General features: G+C 33.0%; 1 protein-coding gene and 2 long non-coding RNA genes across 10 annotated transcripts; 1 reads left to right on the top strand and 2 right to left on the bottom strand.

Moving 5' to 3' along the window:
• Positions 1 to 1,951: 1,951 nt before the first annotated feature.
• LOC110821543 (uncharacterized) lies at positions 1,952 to 7,031 on the bottom strand. 4 transcript variants are annotated; one of them, XR_015819147.1, is made up of 3 exons: positions 3,301 to 7,031; positions 3,022 to 3,089; positions 1,952 to 2,959 (listed from the first exon to the last, which is right to left on the bottom strand). It is a non-coding gene; the product is annotated as an uncharacterized LOC110821543 (long non-coding RNA). The 4 variants fall into 4 exon arrangements; XR_015819146.1 differs by having other exon boundaries at positions 1,952 to 3,089; positions 3,301 to 3,766; positions 6,588 to 7,031; XR_015819148.1 differs by having other exon boundaries at positions 1,952 to 3,089; positions 3,301 to 6,634; positions 6,734 to 7,031.
• A 6,528-nt stretch (positions 7,032 to 13,559) lies between these two features.
• On the top strand, positions 13,560 to 25,731 carry LOC110821222 (uncharacterized). Of its 2 annotated transcripts, XR_015818985.1 has the most exons (10): positions 13,560 to 13,699; positions 13,900 to 13,994; positions 14,658 to 14,825; positions 17,935 to 18,064; positions 18,196 to 18,266; positions 18,348 to 19,571; positions 20,289 to 20,326; positions 20,413 to 20,611; positions 20,719 to 20,818; positions 25,377 to 25,731. XR_015818985.1 is itself a non-coding variant. In XM_088219492.1 (9 exons), exons 2-9 carry the CDS (start codon positions 13,983 to 13,985, stop codon positions 20,719 to 20,721), a joined length of 1,845 nt encoding a protein of 614 aa, XP_088075618.1. In that variant the 5' UTR covers positions 13,560 to 13,699; positions 13,900 to 13,982; the 3' UTR covers positions 20,722 to 20,879. The 2 variants fall into 2 exon arrangements, 1 of the variants encoding a protein (XP_088075618.1); XM_088219492.1 differs by lacking the exon at positions 25,377 to 25,731 and having other exon boundaries at positions 20,719 to 20,879.
• On the bottom strand, positions 17,894 to 24,966 carry LOC148253661 (uncharacterized). Of its 4 annotated transcripts, none has more exons than XR_015818990.1 (3): positions 24,876 to 24,966; positions 18,679 to 19,560; positions 17,894 to 18,570 (listed from the first exon to the last, which is right to left on the bottom strand). It is a non-coding gene; the product is annotated as an uncharacterized LOC148253661 (long non-coding RNA). The 4 variants fall into 4 exon arrangements; XR_015818987.1 differs by having other exon boundaries at positions 18,679 to 20,887; positions 24,876 to 24,893; XR_015818986.1 differs by lacking the exon at positions 24,876 to 24,966 and adding an exon at positions 20,958 to 21,099 and having other exon boundaries at positions 18,679 to 20,887.
• Positions 25,732 to 26,130: the final 399 nt, after the last annotated feature.

Here is a 26,130-nt window from a genome sequence, read left to right as displayed (position 1 = left end):
CTTAAGAAAATAAATAAATATGAAAGAAGAATAATTAATAATAATAATCAAATATGAAAAATCAATATTAAAAGCCTTTGCCATTAATTTCCAGGCTCAGTCCAGCTAAGTCCACTGTGAAGGACCACTATTAGGGACTTATTGCCCTTAAACATGTTTTTGCCTGCTTGCATGATCATGTGAAAACCCACAGAAACCCGGCCCCACCTATTTCACAAAAAAAAATGGTTAGTACTAGTCTCCCAGTCCCAGCGATTATTTAAAATTTAATTCAAATTTTTATTTAACATAAAATTAATATACATTACATTGTATTTAAAAAAAAAATTATTGATTACACAACACGGCTTCTTCTCTTTTTTCCAAAGTTTTCTTCTTCAACCACTGTTAGTTATGTTGAAGCGTCACAACTCGTTGCAGGTCGTCCGTCAAGTATTTCAATTCATATGATTTGGTAATATGTATAGCAAATTAATAAATTAATTTTTAAATTTTAATAATTATTATAATTTAATCTTAATTTTTTCACTATAATCTAGTTTCTAAAATTATTCACTTTTTTTAAATGTATATTTTATTTTTAATAGAAAAAATAAAAATCATTAAAATATATTTAAATACTTTAATTTTTTTGAAAGAACATTTAAATATAATTCAAATATTTTAATTTTTAATCTTAAAAAAATTAGATGTCTAAGACAAATGAGAAAAACATCTGGTATCTACTACGCTAGCAAAGCTTTCATCATCTAAACGCGTCTTGCAGGAAATTTAAGCCATTTGAGAAAGTTGTGTCTTGGACATGAAGATTCTTAATTCATGGGTTTAAGTTAACGATGAGTTGACAAATTCACTCTAACGCTCCACAAAGAAGAGACAGACGTGAATAAAGTATTGAAATAATGATCATACATTTGTTTTGATTAAAATTAGTCATATATAAACAAAGAGTATATTATAGTTTTCTACGCAGCCTGCTCTCTCTATTATATATAACTATCTAACTATGTCAAAATATTAATATTTATTATAAAGACTATAAAATTTTATGCCGTCCAACGTAAATAGTGGATATATTTGTTTTTTAAAAAAAATAAATTGGGTAAGTTTAGGATATGTGACACGTAATCTCGATAAATAATAATGATTATTTTAATTATTCCTTTAAAAAATATGAGAATTCTAAGCTTAAGGAGAAATACTGAAAGATAGGTAGAAATTTCTTACCAGTTCGCAAGATATGAAAGATCTATGGGGAGGCAAAATATTTTTTTGATCCTTGTAGATCTGGAACAAGAGATTCTTCCTGAGGCAGATTGAAGGCAAATCTGTCAAAAAAAAAAAGCAAAGAAATCTAATAGTGAAAAACAATATAAAATGAATGAGACGAAGAAACCCTAATAAGATTAACCAGTTTTTTTTTCTAGATTCTTAAATCGTAGCAGTTAAAATGCAAATATTTATATATATAAAATAAATCGAACATTTGTACGATTACTTTAACGACTCCGAAAATTCAAAAGAAAATATATAATAACTTAAGTGCGAAAGCGAAATAAAATTTTAAAATTTACATTACTTACACAATAATTTAAAAGTAATGAACAGCATTACGGAATTAATTTTTTAAAAGAAACAAGAGAAATAAAGAAACAAATGGCAAATAGAAAATATCTAATATCTACTCGCAATCTTCTTGCGGATCAGACTCTGAAACCTGGTACTCTTGATCTGAAATAGTTAAATAAAGGATGAACTACACTAACCCAGTAAAAATATCACACTATATCGCCGACACAGAAACAAAAGTTGGTATAAAATCGAAAATCACTAATGGAGCATTAAATTTAGTAAATTCATTTATCAATCATAAAATCATTTCTCGTTCATTTATCATAATAGAATTTATGAAAACAACTTATAAAAACAATAATACCATATAGATCATAACTTCATGAACAATCAACAACATAGAACTTATTATAAATCCATATCCATTAACAATAAACCAAACCATAATTGTTTCTCTTTCACCAGCCTACTAGTATCCATGGGGGTTCATAGAGATGTTCCCGCCACACGTGAACTCTTTCCTTTAACAATCTCAATTACATAGTCGTCTCCATACCCCGTCCGGTATGAACGCCAAAACATTAAACTTCAATACCCTGTCTGATATGAGGGTGAAGCGGACCGTCCTCATATCCTGTTCGGTATGAGTGCCAAATTATTCAGTCTTCATACCCCGGTCCGGTATGAGACCGTTCACGGTAGGGTTCCTTATGTACCCGGTTCGTACACCATCTCCCAAAATATCTGATAAGACTGTCGTTCCATCTGTTTATTTAATCACACCACTTTTCCATTTTCCTTTAGTCTCAATTTCCAAATCAAACATAATCACATAAGCAAATAAACATGCATCAAGTAATACAATCATGTCTTAAATCCTAAATCAAACAGTAGTAATGTAAGACAGCAATTCATGCATTCAAATCATAAAATAAATCGATAAGACACTATCATACTTTTAGACTGTAAAATACATCAACATATATTAACAGAGAACAATTTCTGGTTCGGCCTCCATTAGCAATCAGTAATTAATTATGCATGTCTACTAAAATCGCACAAAATACCACATTATTATATATTTAAACTTCAATTCTATGATAGAGAATAGAGTGAGTGGTCCTTACTTGATTTGACGTCAAAAAGCTAAACGGTTCATTGCGCCTACGGACGATCCCTAAATTCCCTAAATTTTTCTCCGAGAACTGAAATGCGCTTATAGTACCTATAAATGTTCCAAATAAATCTAAAATCAGTCTTAGGGCCCACTCGGGCAGTTTTGAAAATCCAGCACAGCGGCTCCGCCGTGCTCCGGCAACAGCGATCCGCCTCGGGTTGACAATTTTCAGCCATTTTCAGTCAAATTCAGTTGATTTTGCATCAATCCCTGTGAGAAAACACACTTAAGGGTCTCGGTTAGCAAAAAAAAAACACAAATCCAAAACTCACCGACGACGCACTCCGGTGCGATGGCTCCTCCGACTCATGTTGCGGTTGGATATTTTGCTCTGGTTAACCTGTAAAGAAAAGAACGATGATCACAACGGTGAAAATATTACGCCGAACGGGAATCGAAAAGGACCTCATCAGAGACATTTTGTAAAATTTTCCACAATGGCGCTGTTGGGTTTCGCCGGTGTTTTTCGACAAATTAGCCGATCTTTTCACTCCGATTTGGCCATGAGTGAGCTTAAAATTGAATTTCGTGCAAAAAAAAAAAGTTTTTACCTTTTTTGGTGGTCGGAAAGGGTTCCGGTGCGGCGACGGGTGGCGGCAGTTGGCTCCCCAGCAACTGGGTCGTCTTCTCCGACGAGGGGTTCTGGCAGCTAAGGTTAGAGTTTGGTGCAGATGGGGATTATTTATATTCATTCACTTTTGATCTGGACTGCTCATCGCGTTTGATCTGGATCGTCCGATCGCGATTAAATAGGAAATAAATCTGCACCGTTCATCGCGATCTAATTTGGACCGTCCATCGCGATTCACTCTAAACCATCCGATCGCATTTGAATCTGGCTGTTTGATCGCGTTTGGGAGGGAGCGCATCCAGGTCGTTCGTGCGCGCGGAAACGAACTTCAATCATTCGATCGCAAGCACACAGATCGCCCATGTAGCCCTCCCTTGCGTGGCCTCCTGCGTCAACGTCTCTACCACTTGGCGCATCCTGATTGGTCAGGACTGCTAACCTAGGTTCTGACGTGACAAAACTTTTCAAAATCACGTTTTGCCTCCTATTTTCAATTTTTCTTTAAAAAATACTCTGAAAACTCAAATTTTAATTCATTTTTTTTAAAATTATTTTTAATTTAATTCTACATCAATTTTACTTTATTTTTTCATTAAATTAAAATTAAAAAAATTACAAAAATCGTATCTACAATTTAGTTCAAATTATATTAAAATAAATTTGGGTGTTACACATGCACAGTAGAGAGTTATTTTCTTCTAAACCCTAACAATTCCATATATACATATATGTCCATATATACATACAAATATTTAAGATATACTTAAAAATAGTTTTAATTTGTTTTCTAAATAAATTCTAATTTTATTTCTTGAACTAATTTATTTTTTTCTGGTTAAAACATATAAGGTAATTAAAAGTAACAATATTTAACAAATAATTCTGGAAGACATGAATGAACTACACAAATTAAAAAAAAAAAAATCCCTATAGAAGTTTTAACCCTATAAAAATTTTGAATGAGGACCTATAATGGTAAAAATAATTGCAATTAATATAAAACTTAGATGCATAAATTGGTTAAAATCTAAAAACTTGAACTAGAAAATATAAGAAATAAACTATAAATCCAAAAGAATACTCATTAATTTAGTTAAGATGAGCAAACAGGAAAAGTAACAACATATAAGTTTAAGTTGCATATAAAAACACGTAGAAGTTTATTTCAAAAATAAAATAAATGTAGAAATTAAAAGTTCATGTAACAAGAATCAAATTTTTTTTTTTTTTTTGAGTTAAGAATGCATACATTCATTAATTATGACACAAACAAATAATAATCATAACATCTCAAACAATATTCAAATAAAAACACATTAGGAAATATAATTTAATTTAAATTCATAAACTTTTTTAAAAAAAGTATTAAGTTAAAAAATTTAAACATATTAAATTTAAGCCTAAATGTCATAATTCTACTGCCTATTTCCTACTCGTCAAAGTGGCTTCAAGAGAATCCCAAATGGCCCCCTCATTCTTCAAGAACTAGGTAAAAGGTGGTGATGATAACATTTTTGGTAGCTAATATGAACTGTGATAACTTTTTTTTTTTTTCACAAACTTCATAAAACAGATATTAATATACACACACACATACTATCAAATTTGCCGACTAGGTTGAATAGGAACGATTATTATGTTCTCGGTGAAACTTCAATAATATTTTCAATTTTTTTAGAAGAGCGGCTTAATTTCTTACCTTCTTTGTTTTGGCTCAGTTCATGCGATACAGTATTACGCAATGACAAGATCTTATACATGCTGGGTGATATAAACACAGGTATTTGGCATGCTAACTAGAATAACAAACTAAGCGGATTGTGCAACATCAACACTGAGTCACTACACAATATTATTCTTTAAAAATCACTAGTGAAAAAAAAAAAAAAAGATTTTCAAAGGAGAACAACACTGAATCGCCTAAACATCAACAAAATTAAAAGAGAGAGCAATATTTTATTCAGTAATATTCCAGGAAATTAAATATTGAAATTTATGATATGAAAAACTGGCATGCTGCAATACCCTAGGAAATTATTTGGATAAAAAGTGCATAAACGGAAGGAAGAACAGATGGTTCTTTGATTATTCAGAGAGCTTATATGATCAGTCATGTAACAGATCACACTGGTTATGTTTCTTGAATTAAATAGCCCGTATCATAGGAACCCTTGTGTGCTTCCAAGGAAACCAAGAAAAGGTCCTTGAACTCGGATGAGGAAATGAAGAGGGAGGGTGACAGCATGCTTGAAATTATTATGAAGCAAGAAAGTTATTTTAAGAACTGGTAAGTTAAGTGTATTTTTTGAACAACTATATATATATATATATATATATATATATATATTAAATGCTACAGAGTTGATTGTGGCAATTTTCGGGGAGTGAAACATGTTAGGCCAAGCATTTGATTCTTTTGTCATTAACTTGTATAATTATCATTTTGGCTGACTTATGAACTACTAAAACCTTACTTATGACCTTTATATAGCTAATCCAATAACCTGTTGGGAGCTTTTAACAATGTGGGAAACAAATACTAATTTAAGAACTAAAAGAAGAAAAGCTGTTGAAGAATAGTCTAGATCTGGCTCATAAATGCATTATGACAGAGAAATCACATAAAAACTAGAAACCGAATCAAGTACCACCATCCAACCCTCCTAGCAATGGTTACTTAAGAACAATACAATTACATCTACCTACTTCACTAGTAATTGCCTGCGCAATAGGGACCTGAAACAATACCAACCGCCCCAAAGTGTAGAAATACAAACAGGAGCAAAAGCAGGGTAGCTAAATGAACCAACAGTTCCATTAAAAAAAAAAAAAAGAAACAAAGAAAAAAAAAACTTCTTCTAGCTTGTAGAAGAAGAAGCAAATAGCCATAAACAGTAGGTTCAACACTTACTCATATGAAGATCCATCAACATGGAATCTAAAACCCATACATTCTTGTAGAGACTAACTCTAACATTGATTTTGGTTCAAATCTATTTATTCTCATCCTACTGTTTAGATATTGCACAAATTATGTATAATCAACTCACTTCATTCGTATCTTTAATTCAACAAACATAATTTTGTATTCTCCTTTGTCAATAAAAAAATCACGAAAATAATTTAGTTTCGCTCAAATTTCTATTATATTTATATTTTATTTTCGATCTTATTTTGTGAATTATAATTAAAAACAAACTCAAACAAAAACTTAATTTACCACAGCAAAATCAACAAGAAATAGAAGAAGTAAGAAGCATGACTTACCTTTTAGTTATGAGTTGATGCGGCCAGACAATGGTAACATGAAGCGCCTAATATAAGCAACCATTGAAAAACAACACTATGCAGAAAATAAGAATGGATAACAAGGATAAAATGAAAAAACAAAACACGACAGAAAAATAAAGTACTTCTTCGAGCGAATTAGGGATTTGAAAGCGATCAACAGCTGCTCTCCCAATTTTTCTTCCAGTCGTGAAAAATACAAGCCAGGTTGAAGAAATCGAGTGAAATAGGGTTCAAAATTGATCAGTGGTTGGAGTCGAAGATTTATGGCAACTGAGACGGCTTGGTTGAAAAAAACATGAGGAAAAGCTACTGGTAGATGATGATAATGGAATGGACGCGGGGTGGAGCTTCTGGTAGCTCAGTTGAAAGTAAAAGGAGGGAAAACGGAACCAGGAAAGAAAAATCCCGCGACACTAAAAAAACAGTGTGTTTATTTTTTAATTTTTTAATATTATTACGTGTTTCTAGAAGTAGTTATTAGAATTTTTAAATAACAAAAAATAAATTTCATCGAAAAAATAAAAAATAAAATAATTTTTAAGAGTTTTTTTTTTTGTTTTAGTCCTACTTATAATTAGATTCATTAATATTTTTTGAAAAATTATAAGATTTTTTATGAACAATTATTATTTTTAAATACAAATAATGTAATAATTGAGACTAGAATTTGGCCCGAAATTAATTTTAAAATTTTAAAAATGTATAAGAATTTATTTTTAAAATTAATAAATTTTAATTTAATGTGAAATTATGAAAAAAAAAATAAGTTACGAATAAAATTAAAAATAATTTTTAAAAAATTTGTGAAAATTTAGGTTCGAATAGTATTTTTGAAAAAAAAAATCAAAAATTGAATGTCAGAATGCAAATAAAAAAAATTTGATCACCTAAGACCGCCCAGTCAGTAGTCTCGACGAATCGGAGTGCGCCGCATGGCGAGACACGCTGACCCGATGCCACGCGGGAGGCCACGCTGGCAATCCGCATGCCCCACAATCGAACGACCCAGAAGCGACCCCATATATAATAATTTAAGTGCGGAAGCGAAATAAAATGTTAAGATTTATATCCCTTACACAATAATTTAAAAGTACTGAACAACATTACGAAATGAACTATCTGAAAGAAATACGAGAAATAAGAAATACAATAAAAAATAGAAAGTATTTATTATCTACTCTCAATCTTCTTGCGGATCAGGCTCTGGAACCAGGTTCTATTGATCTGAAATGGTTAAATAAATAGTGAGTTATACTAACCCAATAAGGATATCACACTATATCACCGATACATAAGTAAATATTATTATAAAATTAAAACAACTAATGGAGTATTAAATTTAGCAAATTCGTTTATCAATCATAAAATTATTTATCGTTGTGAAATTTATGAAAATAATTTATAGAGACAATAATATCATACAGATCATAACTTAATGAACAATTAGCAACGTAAAACATATCATAGATTCATATCCATTAACAATAAACTAAATCATAACCGTTTCTCATTTCACCAACCTACTGGTATCCATAGGGGTTCATAGGGATGTCTCATCTACACGTGAACCCTTTCCATTAACAATCTCAATTACAGGGTCATCCTTATACTCCGTTCGGTATGAGCGCCAAGACATTAAACCTCGATACCCCATTTGGTATTAGGGTGAAGCGGGTCGTCCTCACACCCTGTCCGGTATGAGACAATATTCACAGTAGGGTTCTCTATATACCCAGTCCGTCCACCATCTCTCAAGATATCTGGTAAGGCTGCCGTTCCATCTGTTTACTTAATCACACCACTTTCTCGCTTTCCTTTAGTCTCTATTTCCAAATTAAACATAATTACATAAGTAAATAAACATGCATTAGATAATAAAATCATGTCTCAAACCCCAAATCAAACAGTAGTCACGTAAGGCTGTTATTCATGCATTCAAACCATAAAATAAATCGATAAGACATTATCATGCTTTTAGACTGTAAAGTACATCGACAGAGATTAACATATAACAATTTCTAGTTCAGACTCTATTAGCAATCAGTAATTAATTATGCATATTTACTAAAATTGCACAAAATACTACATTATTATTTATTTAGACTTTAATTCTATGATAGGGAATAGGGTGAGGGATCCTTATTCGATTTGACGCTGAAAACTAAACGGTTTACTGCACCTACGGGCAGTTCCTAGGTTTCATGAATTTTTCTCCGAGAACTGAAACGCGCTTATAGTACCTATAAATGTTCCAAATAAACCAAAAATCAGTCACAGGGTCCGCTCGCCCAATTTTGAAAATCTGGCACGGCGACAGTCTGCCTCGGTTCGGCTGATTTTGCTTTGATTCCTGCGAGCATACACGCTAAAGGGCCTCGATGGGCCGAAAAAATACGAAAAACCAAAACTCACCGGCAGCGAGGCTCTCCGGTGCGGCAGCTCCTCCGGCTCACGTTGCAGTTGTGTGTTTCGCTTCAGTCAACCTGTAAAGAAGAAAACAGTGATCACAAAGGTAGAAAAATTACGCGAAACGGGAATCGGGAAGGGCCTCATCGGATGCAGTTTGTGAAATTTTTCGCAGTGGTGCTGCTTGGCTTCGTTGGTGTTTTTCGACCAATTGGCCGGTTCTTTCACTCCGATTTGGCCATGGATTGATTTAAAATTGAATTTCGTCCAAAAAAAAATTTTTGTACATTTTTTAGTGTCAGAAAGGGTTCCGGTGCAGCAGCGGGTGGCGGCGGTCGGCTCCTTGGCGGCTGGGTTGTCTTATCCGGCGAGTTCAGTGTGATATATTACACAAAATATCACACTGAACTCGAACTCTAACTTCCAACCTCCTGCCGAAGAGGGGAGTCGACTACCACCAATTGCTGCACCGGAGCCACATCCGACCGTCAAAAAGGTAAAAATTCTCATACTTGCTTGGAATTCGATTTTAAGCACCTCTGTGGGAGTAAAACAAACAGCGTGTGAGCCTTAAAATGCGGGCAAAGCCCGGCAGAGCTGTCGCAGGCAAAATTCGTAACCTTCTCTAATGGGTCATTTTCTATTTCCTGTTTCGTGCGATTTTTCCACCGTTGTGTCCACCGTTCTATTTTTTACATGTTGACCAAAGAAAAAAGACCAGCCGCGAAGGTGAGCTGGTGGAGCTGCCGCACTCGAAAAACTCCACCACTTATAGGTTTTCGTTTTCTAATTTTTTGGACCAACTGATATTCCTTAACGTATTTTTTTGCATGAATATGTATAAAAGCGATCGAAATCGGCCAAAACCGACTGAAAACGGCCAAGCCGAGGCAAATCACCGCCGTGCTGGAACTTCAAAATTGGCTGGAAAGAATTTTTAACATTGATTTTGAGTTTTTGTGTGACAGCCTATACCTTGAAATGAAATAAAATCATAAATTGAATACGAAAGCAGAATAATAGAGTTAGGGTTTACATTCATTTTACAATAGTTTTAAATACCTAATAGGGTTACGAGAATGATCATTCTGAAAGAACAAGCAAAAAATAAAAAAATTAATGAAAAGTAAATAATTAGGTATCCTAAGACGACCTTCACTAGTTTTTGAAGGGAGTCCGGGTGGTAAATTATTTACAACCCCCTTGTTGATCGGGATTTGGATTTTGGTCATCTTGATCTGAAATACTTAAGGATATGGTGAGCTACACTAGCTCAGTAAGAATATCGCATTATTCACCGATATATAAATAAATGTTGATAAAAATAATAAAAACAACTAATGGAGCTCTTAAATTTAGTAAATTCATTTATCATAAATAAAATTATTTATTGCATACTTACTATAGCAAGATTTTCAAAGTAAACCTATAGAGACAATAATGCAAATAACATCATAATCTCATATTCAATTAGCCAAAACAACAACTTTCATTTTTTATTTGCTTACTAGTATTTTTGGGAGTCCATATGGATGTCATACTACGCGTGAACCCATAACAAAACTTGTTAAGTAACCGGCCATCCTTATACCTTATCCGGTATGAACACTAAAAGTACCATCCCTCAATATCCCGTCCGGTATATTAATATATAGTAATGACAACTATTTTTATTTGAATTGATATAATAATATAATTATGTATTTTATTAAATTATATATTTTATCATTATTTTATTGTATAAATTTATAAATAAATAAAAAGATAAAAAATATATATATAATTAAGAAGTGTCAATGAAAATTTGATAAATTTTGACACTAAATTATTACGCGACATATTTATATACAAAATTAAATAGATTTTAATCAAATCTAAAGAGATTTATATCATTAATAGTAAAAATTTAAATATAAATAAATTAAACTCTTTTGATTCATTTAAACTAAATTAATTTATTGAAAAAATTAATTTATTAATTTACTAAATTATATATAATTGCGGACAATATAATATAACAAATATTGCATTAAATAATTTAATTATGTAATTTTCATTCATATTGAATATTTGTTATTAATGATTTTTTTGAACTATATTAAAATATTATCTATAATTATATTTAATTTAATTCACATTAAAATATAGTAAAAATCAAAATTATATATGTAATATCCGTGTTTGAAAATCGACCAGAGATTTTTGTTTTAATTATAAAAAATTATATAAATAATTAAATTGATTTATTTTAAATTTAATTTTATTAAAATTTTGACAAAAAATAGATTATGGGCGGAATTGAAAATAATTTTAAAAAAAATTACTAAATTTTTGAATTCGATTGGTGTTTTTAAAAGAAAATTTAAAAATATGGTGTTAAAACGCAAAAAGAGAAAGTTTGACCACGTAGGACAATCCAATTAGCAATTCCTGCGAACCAGAACACGCCATGTGGCAACCCTGCTAACATCGACACAACACGGGAAGCCACGCGAGCAATCCTCCAGGGGTCCTAAAAATAGGTTAAAAGAGATAATTACTGATCTTATACATGAAATTAAAATATCATTTGGTTACTTATTTTCATATGTTGACTTTGAGAAAACACGTAATGGTAAATCTTGAATAAAACGTTTTAAAGTTAAATGTATTTACTTAAATTAATGGTTCCATTAGTAATTTTGTTACTTTTATCAATATTTAATTTTTTGTATCAGTAATTATTATAATATTCTTACTATGCTAGTGTATCTCACCATTTTATTAACAATTTTATATTAAAAATACCAAAATGCATATCCCTATCAACAAAAGTGTTATGAGTAGTTTACCTCTCGTACTTCATTTAAGTACTAGTAGAGGTTAACCCCTTATGATATCTATTTATTTATTTTAATTATCGTTTGTCTTTCTTTATGAATCAATGTAAAATGAACATTCCCGTATCTTTTTTGGGTATTTTAATTTACTGTATAAAAAATATAAACTATAATTTTATTGTTCGCTTATGCATTTAGATAATAAATATATTTTTTTTAGTTATGAACTTTTACAATATAGAAGAATAACATATGATTCTCCACAACTTTGCAATTCTCTTGTTTAATGGTTGCTTATAATAGCATCCAATATGTTAATACTAAGTATATTCGGTTTTATTTTGTCTTTGTACACAAAATATTTTGCAAAATGGGTTACTTTATATGTTTAATAAATAAAAATATTAAATCGAATTTTTAATGAATAAAGAGAATTTAGTCATCCTGGGTAACTCTTGTTTTATGTTATTAACTTTAGATTCTTTTTAATAGCAAAAAATATTAAATCGAATTTATAATATATTGTGAATATCGAACTAAGAGAATTTAGTCGTTGTAAAATTTTTATTTTAAATGAGTTAATTAAAATTAGTGAAAACTCTTGTTTAATGTAATTAATGCTTTTATTTAATTGTTATTTTTTTAATAACAAAAAATTTAGTTTTTTTTTTCGAATAATAGTTAAAACTAAAGTTTTAACATGAAATAAATTATAAATAATTATTAAAATAAATTTAAGTACAATGTAATAAATAATTTTAATTAATGCTTTTATTTAATTGTTATTTTTTTAATAACAAAAAATTTAGTTTTTTTTTTCTAATAATAGTTAAAACTAAAGTTTTAACATGAAATAAATTATAAATAATTATTAAAATAATTTTAAGTACAATGTAATAAATAGTGACTTTACATTAAGTAATAGTTGAATTAAAATTTTTAACATTAAAAAATTTAAAAATAACTATTGTATTAAAATTCACTTATAAAAAACAAAATTAGTAAAATTTTAAATATTATTTATTTATATCTTAAATAAAGTGAATCTAATAAATAAATATGGTAATTAATTGAAAGGCAGTCATTACACATAATCTAAAATCAAACTAGCATTAATTATCAAGGAGGGAAAGGTATGGAATATCGCAAATGAGGTAAAATATTACCAATAAATTTCTCATTTAGGTAAAGAAAAATATATGTATATCTTTAATTTATAAATCAGGATTTTATTTAATTAAAATAATTTTGTTACCATATAATATATATAATATGAATGGTTAAATATTTGTGATTTACGTTTTTAAAATTGGGGTCAAAAGAATTAACTATTTGAATTCTAATAACGTTAAGAACCAATTTTAAAATTTAAAATATTTGGAGAATAAAAAAAGAAGTAACATGTTTCCAATGAAGAGGGAAAAATTGAAAAAAAATTTAAAAGAATTATTTTCGGAAAAATATGATTAATGACGTAAGCATTTAGTCCAACTCGGATATAATCAGGTACATGCGAATCTAGGAAATCAACACTAATTTCCAAGGATTTGAAATCTTATTGGTATAAATTACGTCCACGGTTCGTTGTATTTATCTTCTGTAATTGACCAATCCCTGTTATTTCTTAGATCATGCAGATTATTCTTACCCACTTTCCACAAGAGCCACTGTTATTCCAATTATTTACGAAATCGCCATCAGTTACTTCTTAAATCTTCCATCTCGTTTGTATTTTAGATTTCAAGGTCCGTTTGCTCCCTGTAGCCGGTTCTCCCTCGCTATTGTCGTTCTACTGGGGGGTGGAAAGCTTTCTTGCGTTTTCTCCCGCTTTCTCTGCAGCTTTTACAGAAATTTCGCGATCAGGTAGCGGCTGCTATATCTATCTTGCAATTCTTGTTCTCTTGTTCTGTATTTTTTTTGGAGATGGAACTCAAAACAACACGATACAAAACCAGAAAAAATGAAATAATCAAATGAATTTGTTTTGTTTCGTTATTCGGAAATGTAGTGAAATAAAATGGAATCCGAGACTTCTATTTGGATGTTTGTTGTGGTTTTTTTAGATTTGAAGTAAAACAGAGAACTGTTTTAACTGTTAAGTGGAGGAAATCAGCCTGAAGAATTAAATGTAAAAGAGACAAACGAAATGGAGATAGAGGTTCGAATTTTTGTTTTATTTTGTTTTTTCTCATTCTTTTCCTTCAAGTTGTGTTTGACAGAAAGGTTTGCCGAGAAGGTCTGTGAATTTTACATGTTTTGTTTTCATTATCGAAGAGAAAGTATTTTAATGCTAGGAAAACAAACTTGAGTTTCGAATTCGTATTTTCTTTTTGGTTTTCTTGGCGCTTAGCAGGTAGGAATGCTTAGATACATGGCGGGAATAATGTTCTTAGGTTGACAGTTTTGATTTAATATTCAGAAGAAACACATATGACTTGCGAAGTCTCGCGTTCTCTTTGTTGTGTTTTCTCTCTCAGCTACCAAACTGAAAGTTGATTGTTCTAGCCAATTTCCCTTGCTTGTGTTTCCTTGGTAAGTTAGTAAAGAATGAAAAAACATGATGTACTTGTTCTACTAGGGTTGAGTTTGAACTTTGATTTATATTCTGTTTAATTCTGGTAGCATCACTAAATTCACTTTTTCTCCCGGATATAGAAACAAAGGAATCATAGGATTTTTGCAAAATGATGTTTAATGGGTCATTTAAAACATTAACACGGCCCTACCCTGTCTTTCCTCTTCTTGCGTTCTTAACCTGGTTGTACAAGTGTTTTATTCCTTGCGTCTCAGAAGCAAGTATAATGGTTTTCTTAAAATTCAGGAAATTGTTCTTATATTTGATTGGTTGAGGAAGATGGTGAATAAAGATGGTATTGATTTCTTCCTCAACTTCCCACGGAAAGAGCTCCAAAATTTGTGCAAGAAATATGGTTTACCTGCTAATAGGTCAAGTACTGACATGGCTATATCCTTGAAATCTTTTTATGAGGTAACTTTCTGAGCAAGTTGGTGGAGATTTAGCATAATTAATGCAAATTATGATGATTTCTTTTCATTATCACTCGTCACATAAATGATCTTCAATAATTTGATTCGCTTTTTTGACATATAAATTTGTACCATGTTTAGTTAGTAACTTCATAAATTAGCTTCTTTGTAGGACAAACTGAAATGTGGCAATTATTGGAAGTTCAATAGTAGATACTGTAAAAGATCTCATGACGAAGATGGTGGATAATTTTACTCTTCTGTGTATTTTTTAGTACTTGAAATATCTTGCTCTTTATGGCAGTTAGAAAAACAGTTTTGCAAGCTAATGTTATATATCTAGAAGGATTTTAAAAGAAGTATGCTATTTCTGCATGTTTTCGTTCTTAATAGGACCCCAATGCTGCATCTTGAGTCCTAATTCATTAAAAACATTTAGATAAGATGACATAATTTCCACGTGTTTCCAACAAAGCTTTTTGTCTTGGCACCTTGTAGTTCTTCCTTTGACATCAAGTTTGCACTGATTAAGACACCATTCTTGTTTTTCTTAGCCTTGATTCATTTAAATTTTTTGTTTGAACTTCATGGTGCATTGGGCAGAATCGTTCACAACTGGTGCAATCGGATGATGTTCATTGCACTGAATATGTGGTTTCACATAAAGCCATGACAACCTAAACTGGAGCAGTATGTGTATTTTTCACATGACTGCTTTTTTTTTTTTTTTTCGTCAAGATAATTATCTTTCTGTTTGGGATACATTACCTTTTTTATTATGATCTGTCCATCCGATATTCTTTTGGTTCTGCATGTCAACTACTGGGTGCTCATGTTCAACTTTTGATTATTGCACTAATAAGAACTATTGAGACAATTTGTAATTGTGATTGGGGGATTATAATCTCTTGATCCTGTTTAAACTTCAAACTTAAGACGTGGCAAACATATCGCCTTGTTGATTATAACCTGTCTACCTGATGTTCTTTTATGCATCAGCTATTGTATACTCCCTCCCCTTTCTTCATTTTCTGTTTGTTTGAGTGCAAGACAGTTTTACTCAAATACATTCATTGTAATTGTACATGTGTCATCATATTAAGAGTCATGGGATAGACCTACCATCGCAAACGAATTTATTACTTTTAGATGTTTTTTCCTGAAAGACTATTATACTTCAATATTTCAAAATGTTATGGAAAAAGTAAAAGGACAGAAACATGAAATCCTATGTTAATTGGAATTAGATATGGGTCTCTGATGTAGATATATCTTTGGAATAGGTACTTAAAAAGTAAAATAAAAATTGGACCAACCAACGTGGAAGGGAAGAAAACTGGAAGTAGAGGAAAGGGAGGCAGTTTTTACCCATGTGCTTGGTCCAGAGAACGAAAACTTGAACAGAAAAGAAAATGGAGAAAAATATGGAATTGGAATTTGCAATGTTCCATTCTCACTCTTGTCTTTTTGCAATTGTTTCTTTTGTCTATTATTTTCAGTCCTCTGATATTTTCCTCCCATCAAGTATTCAACTACTTTTTCCAAAGAATTAAGCATATGAAATGTTGTTATTGATCGCCAAACAGGTACAATGATTTGATTAAGTAAACAGCCCATAAAAGTTTATTTAAGAGAAATTATAGAAGAATTGTGAAAATTTATGTGGTTTTTCTTTCTGATGTCAACTTAACTATATGACCATATAAATCTTTTTAGGAATAGTACATCCATTTTCTTTGTTGGCTTCTGATGAAAAGACTGCTTCACCTCCCTTATCAGACATGGAATCTTTATTGCTTTGCTGCATTTATGAAGAGAGTAGCTGTCTCTTTCTGGTAGAATTTTTTGAGTAGCACGGTTTTGAAATAAGTTTCTATTTCTTTGTATATCTACAAACTGTATGTATAAAAGGCAGAAACAACGCTATGAAAAATAGATTGGCAAATGATTTTGGAAAAGGTGAATCTTACATGATTTCAAAACACTGGTAGTGGAGATACTTGAACTTCATTGTCTGCACATTGTTACCAGAACTTGACCCGCCCATGAGTAAATATTTTGTAGTAGACTCATTAAATCATACATCTATTTTGGTACATTCAGATAATAAGTAGGAGCCTAAATCGAAAAATTATGGAATTACAGAGATAGTTATGAAATTGTTAGCGCCGGATAAAAACATTCCTCCTAAAGTTAATAATTTTATATGAAGAACTACCGAACTCAATCATTTGCTGCCATCTATGTCTTTTTCCTACAGATGTCTCCCTAAGTGCCTCTCCCTGAGGATATGGAAGTCATCTTCCATTGATTATATAAGATATAGCAAGTCTTGAAGTGTAAGATTGCTTCTAGAATTCTTCTTGCATCTCCCTGCATTCATTTAAGGGCTTGTTTTTCTACTGTGCATATATTTGGGAAGGACAGTTCAATCTCTTACATACTGTTTGGAGTAAAATTGGGTCAATCTGCTCTGGCTAGTGGTACCAGTTTTAAAGTACATTAACTCATATAGAATGGAAAAAATTCTGTTTGTGTAACCTTTCTTAGGAGAAGTTTCTTTCTTCTTTACAAGCTTCTTAGAAGAAATTTCTATTAACTCTTTTTTTTTTCTCTCGTAGCATTTCACTAATTGTTGTTATTTACTGAGCCCAAATGCAGGCCTGAACTTAGATGAATTCACATGAACAGTTTTTTAATGAGCTTTAGTTAATGTCTGTTGAAATTCTATATGCTTGTTTTGTTCCACAGTCTTGTTATCGGCTGTTGAATTGCTATTGTTGAAACGAAGTCATATGCTTTTCGTTATTCATCTGGTATAAGGAAACTATTTTAGGTGTCCCTATCATCTATAATTTTTTTTGGGACTTCATAGCAGATACTATAAGAGAGTAGGCTACCTATGCAGTACCACCTGTAACCACCTAAATTACCGTGTAATAATTTTCTTTTAGAATTGTCATGCTTGTCTTTAATCTTCTGCCATTATGAATGTAGGGTTTCTTTTTTTTTCTGTTGATCTTTCTTTGCCATAAAATTAGTCATTTTGATAAATGATTTTGGTGTGTGTACATATCGACTAGCATTGATAATTTTTGACAAATCTGCAGAAGAAAAGCTCAAGCCCAATGTCTTTAGATGGAGGATTAGGTGCAGTTCAGGAGGTTTCAGGTCCTACATCTTTGGTACCACTTCTGCAGTCTGGAGCACCGCTAGATTCCACAGGGGATACCAGAAGAGGTATGCGTCATTATCAATTAAAGTTTCCAAAAGTCTGAAGTGCGTCTTAACCCTATTCATGATCTAAGAAATTCGCGGACAATGATTGTATGCTTTTGCTGCTTGCTATGGATCCATCTCTTCTACCGCAGATGAGCATATTGGACGGAGTTGTTCTCCAACTAAGAAATTCCACAGCATGGGGGAGACAGCTTATGACAAGGTTTGCTTTTGCTTATGTCCATTTATCTCTGTTCTGCATTCAGACCACAAAGCTCATAAAAAAGTTTCAATGTCAATACAGGAAACAATTTGTGGACCAATGCAACCTCTGCTTGTTCCTCAATCTGACGGAGTTAATCTCAACGACAAGGAGAACCCAACACTCACCTCCGGAGAGAACAATTTGGGTATTGGAAGAGATTGTAAGTTAGAAGAAAAGCCCCGTACTGTTGATACAGACATAAATGATGGTGGATGTCCTAAAGAGAGTGTGCCCTTGAGACCTTCTAGAGCTACTCGGCTGCCTGAATTTGAGTTTTATGTTAGTTCAGAAAATGGAATTAACCTTTGTGTTGATTTAAATTTTAACCCATCAGACTGGATTAAGAAATTGACAAGTGAAATTTCTCTACCTGATAACATACAAAGTAAGAATCACAGGAGTTTCCACCGGGAAATTGGCTGCTCTGCTGAGAGCAATGAACAGGTGAAGAATCCTTTACAACAGAATTTAGAAGTTTGCCAAAGCAATAAAGGCAATGTACTGAAAGAGTCAGCCAGAAACCCCACCTTGGGTGAAAAGAATAATAGGAGTTTCGACCAGGAGATTGGCTGTTTTGTAGGGAACAATGAACAGGTGAAAAATCCTTTACAATGGAATTCAGATGTTTGCCAAAGCAACAATGACCACATACTGAAAGAGTCAGCTAGAAACCCCATCATCAGTGAGAATACTCATCTGCCTTCTGATCATCCTGATAAGGTCGAAAGATCTTTCCTATCATCAATAGGACAATGTAACAAAATCATAGGTGTGGTAGAGAATTTTGAGGAAAAGGACGGACTTAATAACTTATCCATACCACAGTCTGCTGCATCGCACCAGATTGTTTCTCATACTGAATCCTGTAGCAAAGATATTTTTAAGATAACTTCGGATTCAGTTGTCAATTCTCCTCAGAAGCAGTTGGCAGTTGGTTCTGTTGTAAATATGGCAGATGGTTCAATAAATCTCAACACATTGGTGCATCAAGGTAGAAAGCTCCCTATTGAAATTTGTGAGAATTCATTCCTTCCAGATGCTTGTGAGCATTCTTGCACCATTAGCTCTCCAGGAGGTGGTTGTGTGAAGATGCCATCTTCAGAAGTTGAGATTTGCAGCAACAATGCATCACTTCTACCTTGTGAATATGTAAAACCTGTGGCTTTGGTTGATACAGATGCAGAACAAGATGAATTAGCCAATGCAACTGTGTCCAGTCATGAGACCTACAGGAGATGTTTCCCTTCATTTCCTGAAGAACAGGTATTAGACTAGTCCCTATACCACCAGAAAAATGCTGCTAGAACTGGACTAAATACCATCCTTTTGCCATGTATAATGGATGTCCTTATGCTATACATTTCTATCATACCATGTGCTTGTACAGAATAATGCTGTGTTCTATTGTTCCAAATCCTTGTTAATCATTAAATATGCATATAAACATAATGATGTGTTATACTCCAAAATATTGTTATTTGTTAAAACATTCATATAGACATAATAACATATTTTTCTATGCTTGCATATCTAATAGTTTTATTTATTCTTTTGACTATCAAGATGACCAAGAAAAGTGCATTCCATTACATTATGCAATGTCACTATTCATCTCTATTCTCTGACATCTAAAATGGATATAGTTTTGCTATCAATTAAACAAAGTTTTAAAGATACATCCAGTTGTTTCTACTTAAAAAAAAATGCACTTGTTGGATGAGAGCTTCAGATAAAACTTTGATCTCGCCCCTAGGGTCATCAATGTTCAGATGCTGCTTGATAGTTCTTGTTTGTCTTCGACTATCAAGTAGTTTTGGAAAGTTTGACACTTGAGAAACAAAATATAGTGCATGGCAGTCATGAGCTCATGGGCCATTTGCGGAACTGCTATCTAATGACTTCTAGATTACTTTTGAGGATGATATGTACTGCTAATTATAGTTTATGAAACTGCAGATCTGTAACTTCTGTCTTTTGCAGGAAATGAACAAAGTTGACAGTGGGAGAGAGCTTTCAGAGTAATTCCTCTTGTAATTGATACTCCATATATTACTGTGTAGTTTTATAGGGTAATCTATCTAAACACACATTTTGCTTCTTCCAGATGCTGTCAACATGACTCATTGGAAGAGACTTTTGTTGGGCTTGATGGTGTGGAATCTAATGAAATTCTGAGAAAGAGATCCCATATAGATGGAGAGGATCAGAATTCTTGTGATGAACCTAAAACAAAGATTATGAGAAGTGCAACACCTGTATCTAACCAGGTCACTCCTAGGAGATCCGTGCGGCTGGTCTCTCAGGTTCTCTCTTGAAGCTTACACCTTTTTGTCTTTGTCTGTGCTAGCTTCCTGCCTTCAGACTTTTTCTTAATATATAGTTATTTTTTTTTTAATTTCTTTATCTCCAGTGAATTCACAAAGAGCTGCTTGTCAACCACAGTTAAAGCATGATTTGAGCCATACTGCTTTTCATTGTGTCAGCGTTGGAAGTACAGTTCATACTAAGTAGTAAGTTCGCTATTTCATTCTCTCTCTCCCTGCAAAAAAAAAAAAAAAAAAAAAAAAACAACAGCATAGCTGTTGTTTGATGTGTTTAAGTCTTTCCGCCGCCTTTAAATATTTGAAATAAGCATGTATTCTTTCTTACAGCATCACATCATTTTGCACTTTACGAAACTAAGGAAATACTGATTTAACTGTCTTGACTCTTGATTCCATCTACTTTTCAATTGCTGATAGAGAGAGAGTCAAAAACCCAGTTAAAATAGGCTTAATTTACTTAGTCATATTTGTAAACATATTTATTAAAGAAAAACCTAAAACATATAGTAAATACCATAAGACTGTTTTGAGCTTCAGAAGAAAAGTTGCATGAAAAAAAAAAAAAGAAAATTTTATCAAGGCACAAGAAGAAGAAATTTTAGTGATAACAATGTTTTTTTTTTTAAAAAGAAGGATGTTGGTCTATTTCTTGTTAGAAGAGAAAGGAAAATGACATTGAAGTGCATCCAGAGAGTGAGACCCAGATACAAAAGCACAGAAGTGCATATTTAGAAGTCAAAATGGCAATTAAATCTCCTTGATCTCCTGGTGAATTGGCGGACAGCCCCTGAGCAAAAAACAAATGGTATCAAATCAAGCTTCTCAAAATTTATCAAAAGAAAAATAAGTATCCTCAGAAGCTTTTATATTTTTTTTCCCTTCCAAATGATTTGCAAAATAGCTTAAGGGACAAGAGAAATAAGGTTCTTCATTCACTTATCCCTCAAGATACCATGCAAGCCCACAAGTCATCAACAGTAGAACCGGCCATCATACTGCATGTTGAGAAATTTTAGATAACAGAGAGGACATCTTAACAGCAGATGACCTAGGGTCTCAATAGCTGTTTTCTGTAAATACAAACTGATTGGCCATGATTTTGTCTGCCTTTATAAGAATGTCAACGGTGAGGATGAGCCTGTGGCAGCTTCCTAAACAAAAAATGCAAATCTTGGTGAGGCATTTCTTCACCGGATTTGCTCTCACGGAGACAAGGACTCATTCGTCAAAGAATGAATGGTATGAGAATAAAATGGTTTTACTGAAAATGGTCCCTTTAGAATAAAGATTCCACACCGACACATCAATACTAGAACTGATAAATGTGCATGGAGTCTAGTTTTTGAAGAGGCTGAATGTAGTCCTCCTCTCAATCATTTAAATTCCCAAAAGTTACACCCTCGCACCACCTGATCATAATCCATAAAGAAAGTCACTCACAAGAGGATATTTTCTCCTAGTCAATGAAAAAAGAGCTGGAAGCAAAGGGATGAAGAAGCATGACAAATATTTTCCCATGATCGAACTCATTCTCCATCAGCCACATTGAAACAGATAGTCCCCAACCTCCTCTCAACCCTTACTAATCCATCTCCAAAGACTCGTGCTAAAGGAACCCCCTGCTCTTTTACTCTCTGCTCTCTCTCCTCGAACCCATTCTCAGGACCAATTATCCTCCACCAAAATCCTTTCATTGTACATGAATTTCCACAGCCAATTGCCAAGCAGTGCTCTGTTAAAGCTTGTTAGGAATCTCATTCTAAGATCTCTAGATTCAAAGGCTAACCACATGGCAAGCCCCCCAAGTGAATCTTCTCTTCTCATCCAAGTCACCCCGTAGATATTGACATTGAATGACTTCCATTCTTAGCTACATTTTTTGCCAGAATTTGAAGAATAGACAGAAGGCAGATAGGAAGATTGGCCAAACTGCTCATAATAAGAGTTTGCCTGTTCTTTCTAGAAAGAAAACCTCTCTTCCCTGCCAAATCTAGAGATCACTAGATCCCAATTTTTTTTTTCAGATAAAATCACTAGATCTGAAATGGTCTTATCTTTTAAATTGACCCCCAAAGGCAGCCCAAAATTTTTAATCGGAATGGAGGAAACCTTGCATCGCATAGTACTAACATAGACCTTTCCATCCATCCCACTGCAGATAGAGACTAAGTTAGACTTGTCTAGGTTGATTTTGAGGCCTGAAATAGCTGGAAAACAAAGCAAAATGCATCTGATGAAAAGCAAGACCATGGCAATACCTTGTATTCCTATTCCTTTCCTTAATTCAAAGGGCTAGTCTTCAAACAATCTCCCCCAGGACAATCAAATTAGCAAAGCTCAATTATGGCCCTCCCCTTTATCTCTTTCCCAGCAAACAACCCCCGCACAGCCTCCACCTTATCCAACAAATCTAATAAATGAACCAGATTCTCACTCGCAGATCTAAAACCCCAAAACCTCCTTGCACCACTCCTTAATTATGCTTTTCACATTAAAAAAGTGTATTGGAAAATCTGGAACAGTAAAATCCATCTATTTGCATCTATCCACCAATCCCGGATAAGATCCAAAGAATCTCGAGCCTCCAATCATTTGTTTTAATAACCATCTCGTAGTGCCCCTCAAAACTCACCAAGCAGTTTGCTAATACAAGAAAGTGTTTTTCAACACCCAATTAAAAACTTTTTCTCGCTTCCTAAAACCTTCCTCAGTGCAGTGAAATCAGGTAACCATCAGCATTAGCCACCTCCGATCGATTCACATAATCCACCGGTTCTGTAAAAGATTCTACTCATCCGCCTTCCTTAGAAGAAATTCGCTTAGCAAGGTCAACGTCCTCCCCCATGTAAGATACAAGGCCACTGACAGAAACACCCTAGCAGATGGTTCTCACCTAAACTGGTCACTGACACATGCACCTTGAAAAACAGAACTCTCCGAATCAACCAACTCTTCCGAGCAGTAGCTAGCACTACCGATCCCTAACAACTTGGGTCTCCATACAAACAGCGCGGCTAGTGGAGAGATGATGTGTCTCTCAAAATTGCGAGTCTGCGACCTGGTCTTGTTAGGAACGGAGGAGGAGAAGAAGAAGGCTCACTAATGTCCATTCCAATCTTGGGCTTTACCCGACCCTCAATGGGCATTAGATTGGGTTTAGTGGGTTTTTAACAAGAACCTGTTTCCCTTTTCAGCAGCAGAAATTTTGTTTGATAAGGCCCAAAGTTAGAGCGGCTTGGACCTGATCCTACTTCGAAAAGCAATGTCCTTTCTTCGAACCCAGATCAAGGGAAGATCCGACAGCTGGAATTGCGAGCCTTCTCTGCAAATGATCTCGAAGGAGGCTACTTTGTGACTCAATAGTTGGCTTTGGCAATGTTCTCAGTTTTCTTCCTCCAGAAAGATCCTCCTTGCAAGTACCATCTTTCGATGGAATTCCCAGCTTCGTTGGTTTCTTATTTCAAGCTTGAAGATGATTAGGTCTAACCAAAAAAAGATCTCCAAGGACCTTCATAAGTCCCTGCCATCCATCGACTTCAGAGCCTTCTGGAAAATACAACCTCCTTCGAACGGTACCATGCTTCGCAGTCAATACTAGACGCTTGGTCCTTCTATTTCTACCTATGGGAACCAGAAATTCCTATCTTTGCTCATCAAACTCTTCACCTAAGTCTCTAGTCCTCTCTCCCAGCAGAACTCACAAAGAGAGCTGACGACTCGTCGATCTCCTTCTCAAAAAGGGAACAGAGTACAAGACTCCTTGCCTTCCTCCAAGAGTATCAGTAATCTACCTCACAACCCACAAGAACAAAATCAAGAGATTTCTCTTATAGCCAGACATCTCCCAGAATGGTCGACTGGCATCTAGAGAAACGAAACTTACTGACTCGTTGGAACCAGTTACGGAAGGAGAAAGCTAAAAAGGGACGAAGCAAAAAGAGAAGAGAGGAGAACGAGTCTGTGCTCCTTTTGGAAAAAAAATAGAAACGTCTTTACTGAAACTCTTATGAACGTTTTTAGAAGCATATCAAAGTTTTAGAGATGTGCGTTAACTCAGATGGAGTATCAAAGTTTTCGACGTCAAACTTCCTAAACGGAAGTTGTTTTTCCAAGTTTTTCTTTATTTTTGTTTTACCGTAAAAGATTTTATAAGTTTGTTTCTTGCTACCAAACACAAGAAAAAGAAGAAATATTAGTTTTCGAGAAGTCATTTTTCGTCAACCAAATGTGGCCTAAAACATACCTGGGTTTATTCGGTCTTGGTGGCAAAATCTCCCCAAGTGGAGTTTCCTGAAACCACTCCCATAGTGGAGTTTAGGACGCAAGATTCCACCCCTTTATGTTCCTTCTAAAGCAACCAAAAGATATAGCTTCAAATATAATGATTTTTAACCCACTAACCAATCCACCGGTAGAAAAGGTCTGACTTGTGGCTTAAATTTAGGGTTAAAATTTTTTGAAACTAGGCTGTAATGAGTTGTTTCTCAAACACGTTACTCTTGATGTGAATATATATATATATATTTTTTTGACAGAACTGAAAACGAAATGTATGAAAGTTATGTCTTGACAATATTATGGCTGTAAATTTAAATTGTTTTTTCCATTTTTAGTTTATTCACTTACATTCACTCATAGCATTCCAAAAGTTGATTGATCCACCTTAAACCTGATTTCTAGGTAATTTTTCACTTAGAGAATTGAATTTGACTCATCCTCTTGGCAATATGTCGATGTTCTGCAGGTCGTTCCATTCTTTGAAGACCCAATATACCCTCCCCAATAAATAATAAAAACTAGTAAGTGGATTCATTGATGTGTTAGATTCCTTATGATTCTTCTCCTCTTCTTTTAGAGCAGCCACAGAAGAAGAAAAAATATAGGGTTTTTTGTTTTCTCCAAAAAAAGAGAAAAACCAAATTTAGGCTTTGGCATCCTGGAATTTCTTTCTTTGGTAATAATATATTTTTGGGATCATATATACTGCATTAGTAAGTAAGACTTGTTCAGTTTTGGTGGACGAAATAAAGGGTGTATATGAACTGTTATTTGTTTATTTTATTTTATTTTTTTAGTGTTCATTAATTAATATGCTTTAATCTCTCGGGTCTATTTACGTAAATAAGTATTTAATTAAGGGTGTTTTAGTTTCATTTGAGATATAAATTTATAAATTAGTTTAATTAAAAAAGTTGTCTTTTGTCAATTAATACAATTTAAATTTATTAATTACTTAATAAAATAATTTGTTATGAGTTCAAGTAGTGGTATATGAAATTATTTAATTGTTTAAATTGTAAATGTTTCGTATTATCATTTGTATGAGAATTTTGTATTCATTTGATTTCTAGAAACTATATATTTTAGTTTTTATTCGTTACATCACACAAATTAATAAATTTATCTAAGAAAACACAAAAACCAAAATACGAAGCTATATTAGTTTAAATGCAACCTTTATAAACTGTACCACTTGCAGATAAACTCCTTGTAACAAT

The sequence above is a fragment of the Carica papaya genome, chromosome 5 (genome assembly GCF_054855325.1).
Source record: "Carica papaya isolate Zhongbai chromosome 5, ASM5485532v1, whole genome shotgun sequence".
NCBI lineage: Eukaryota > Viridiplantae > Streptophyta > Magnoliopsida > Brassicales > Caricaceae > Carica > Carica papaya.
This window is presented reverse-complemented; position numbering and strand designations above follow the sequence as displayed.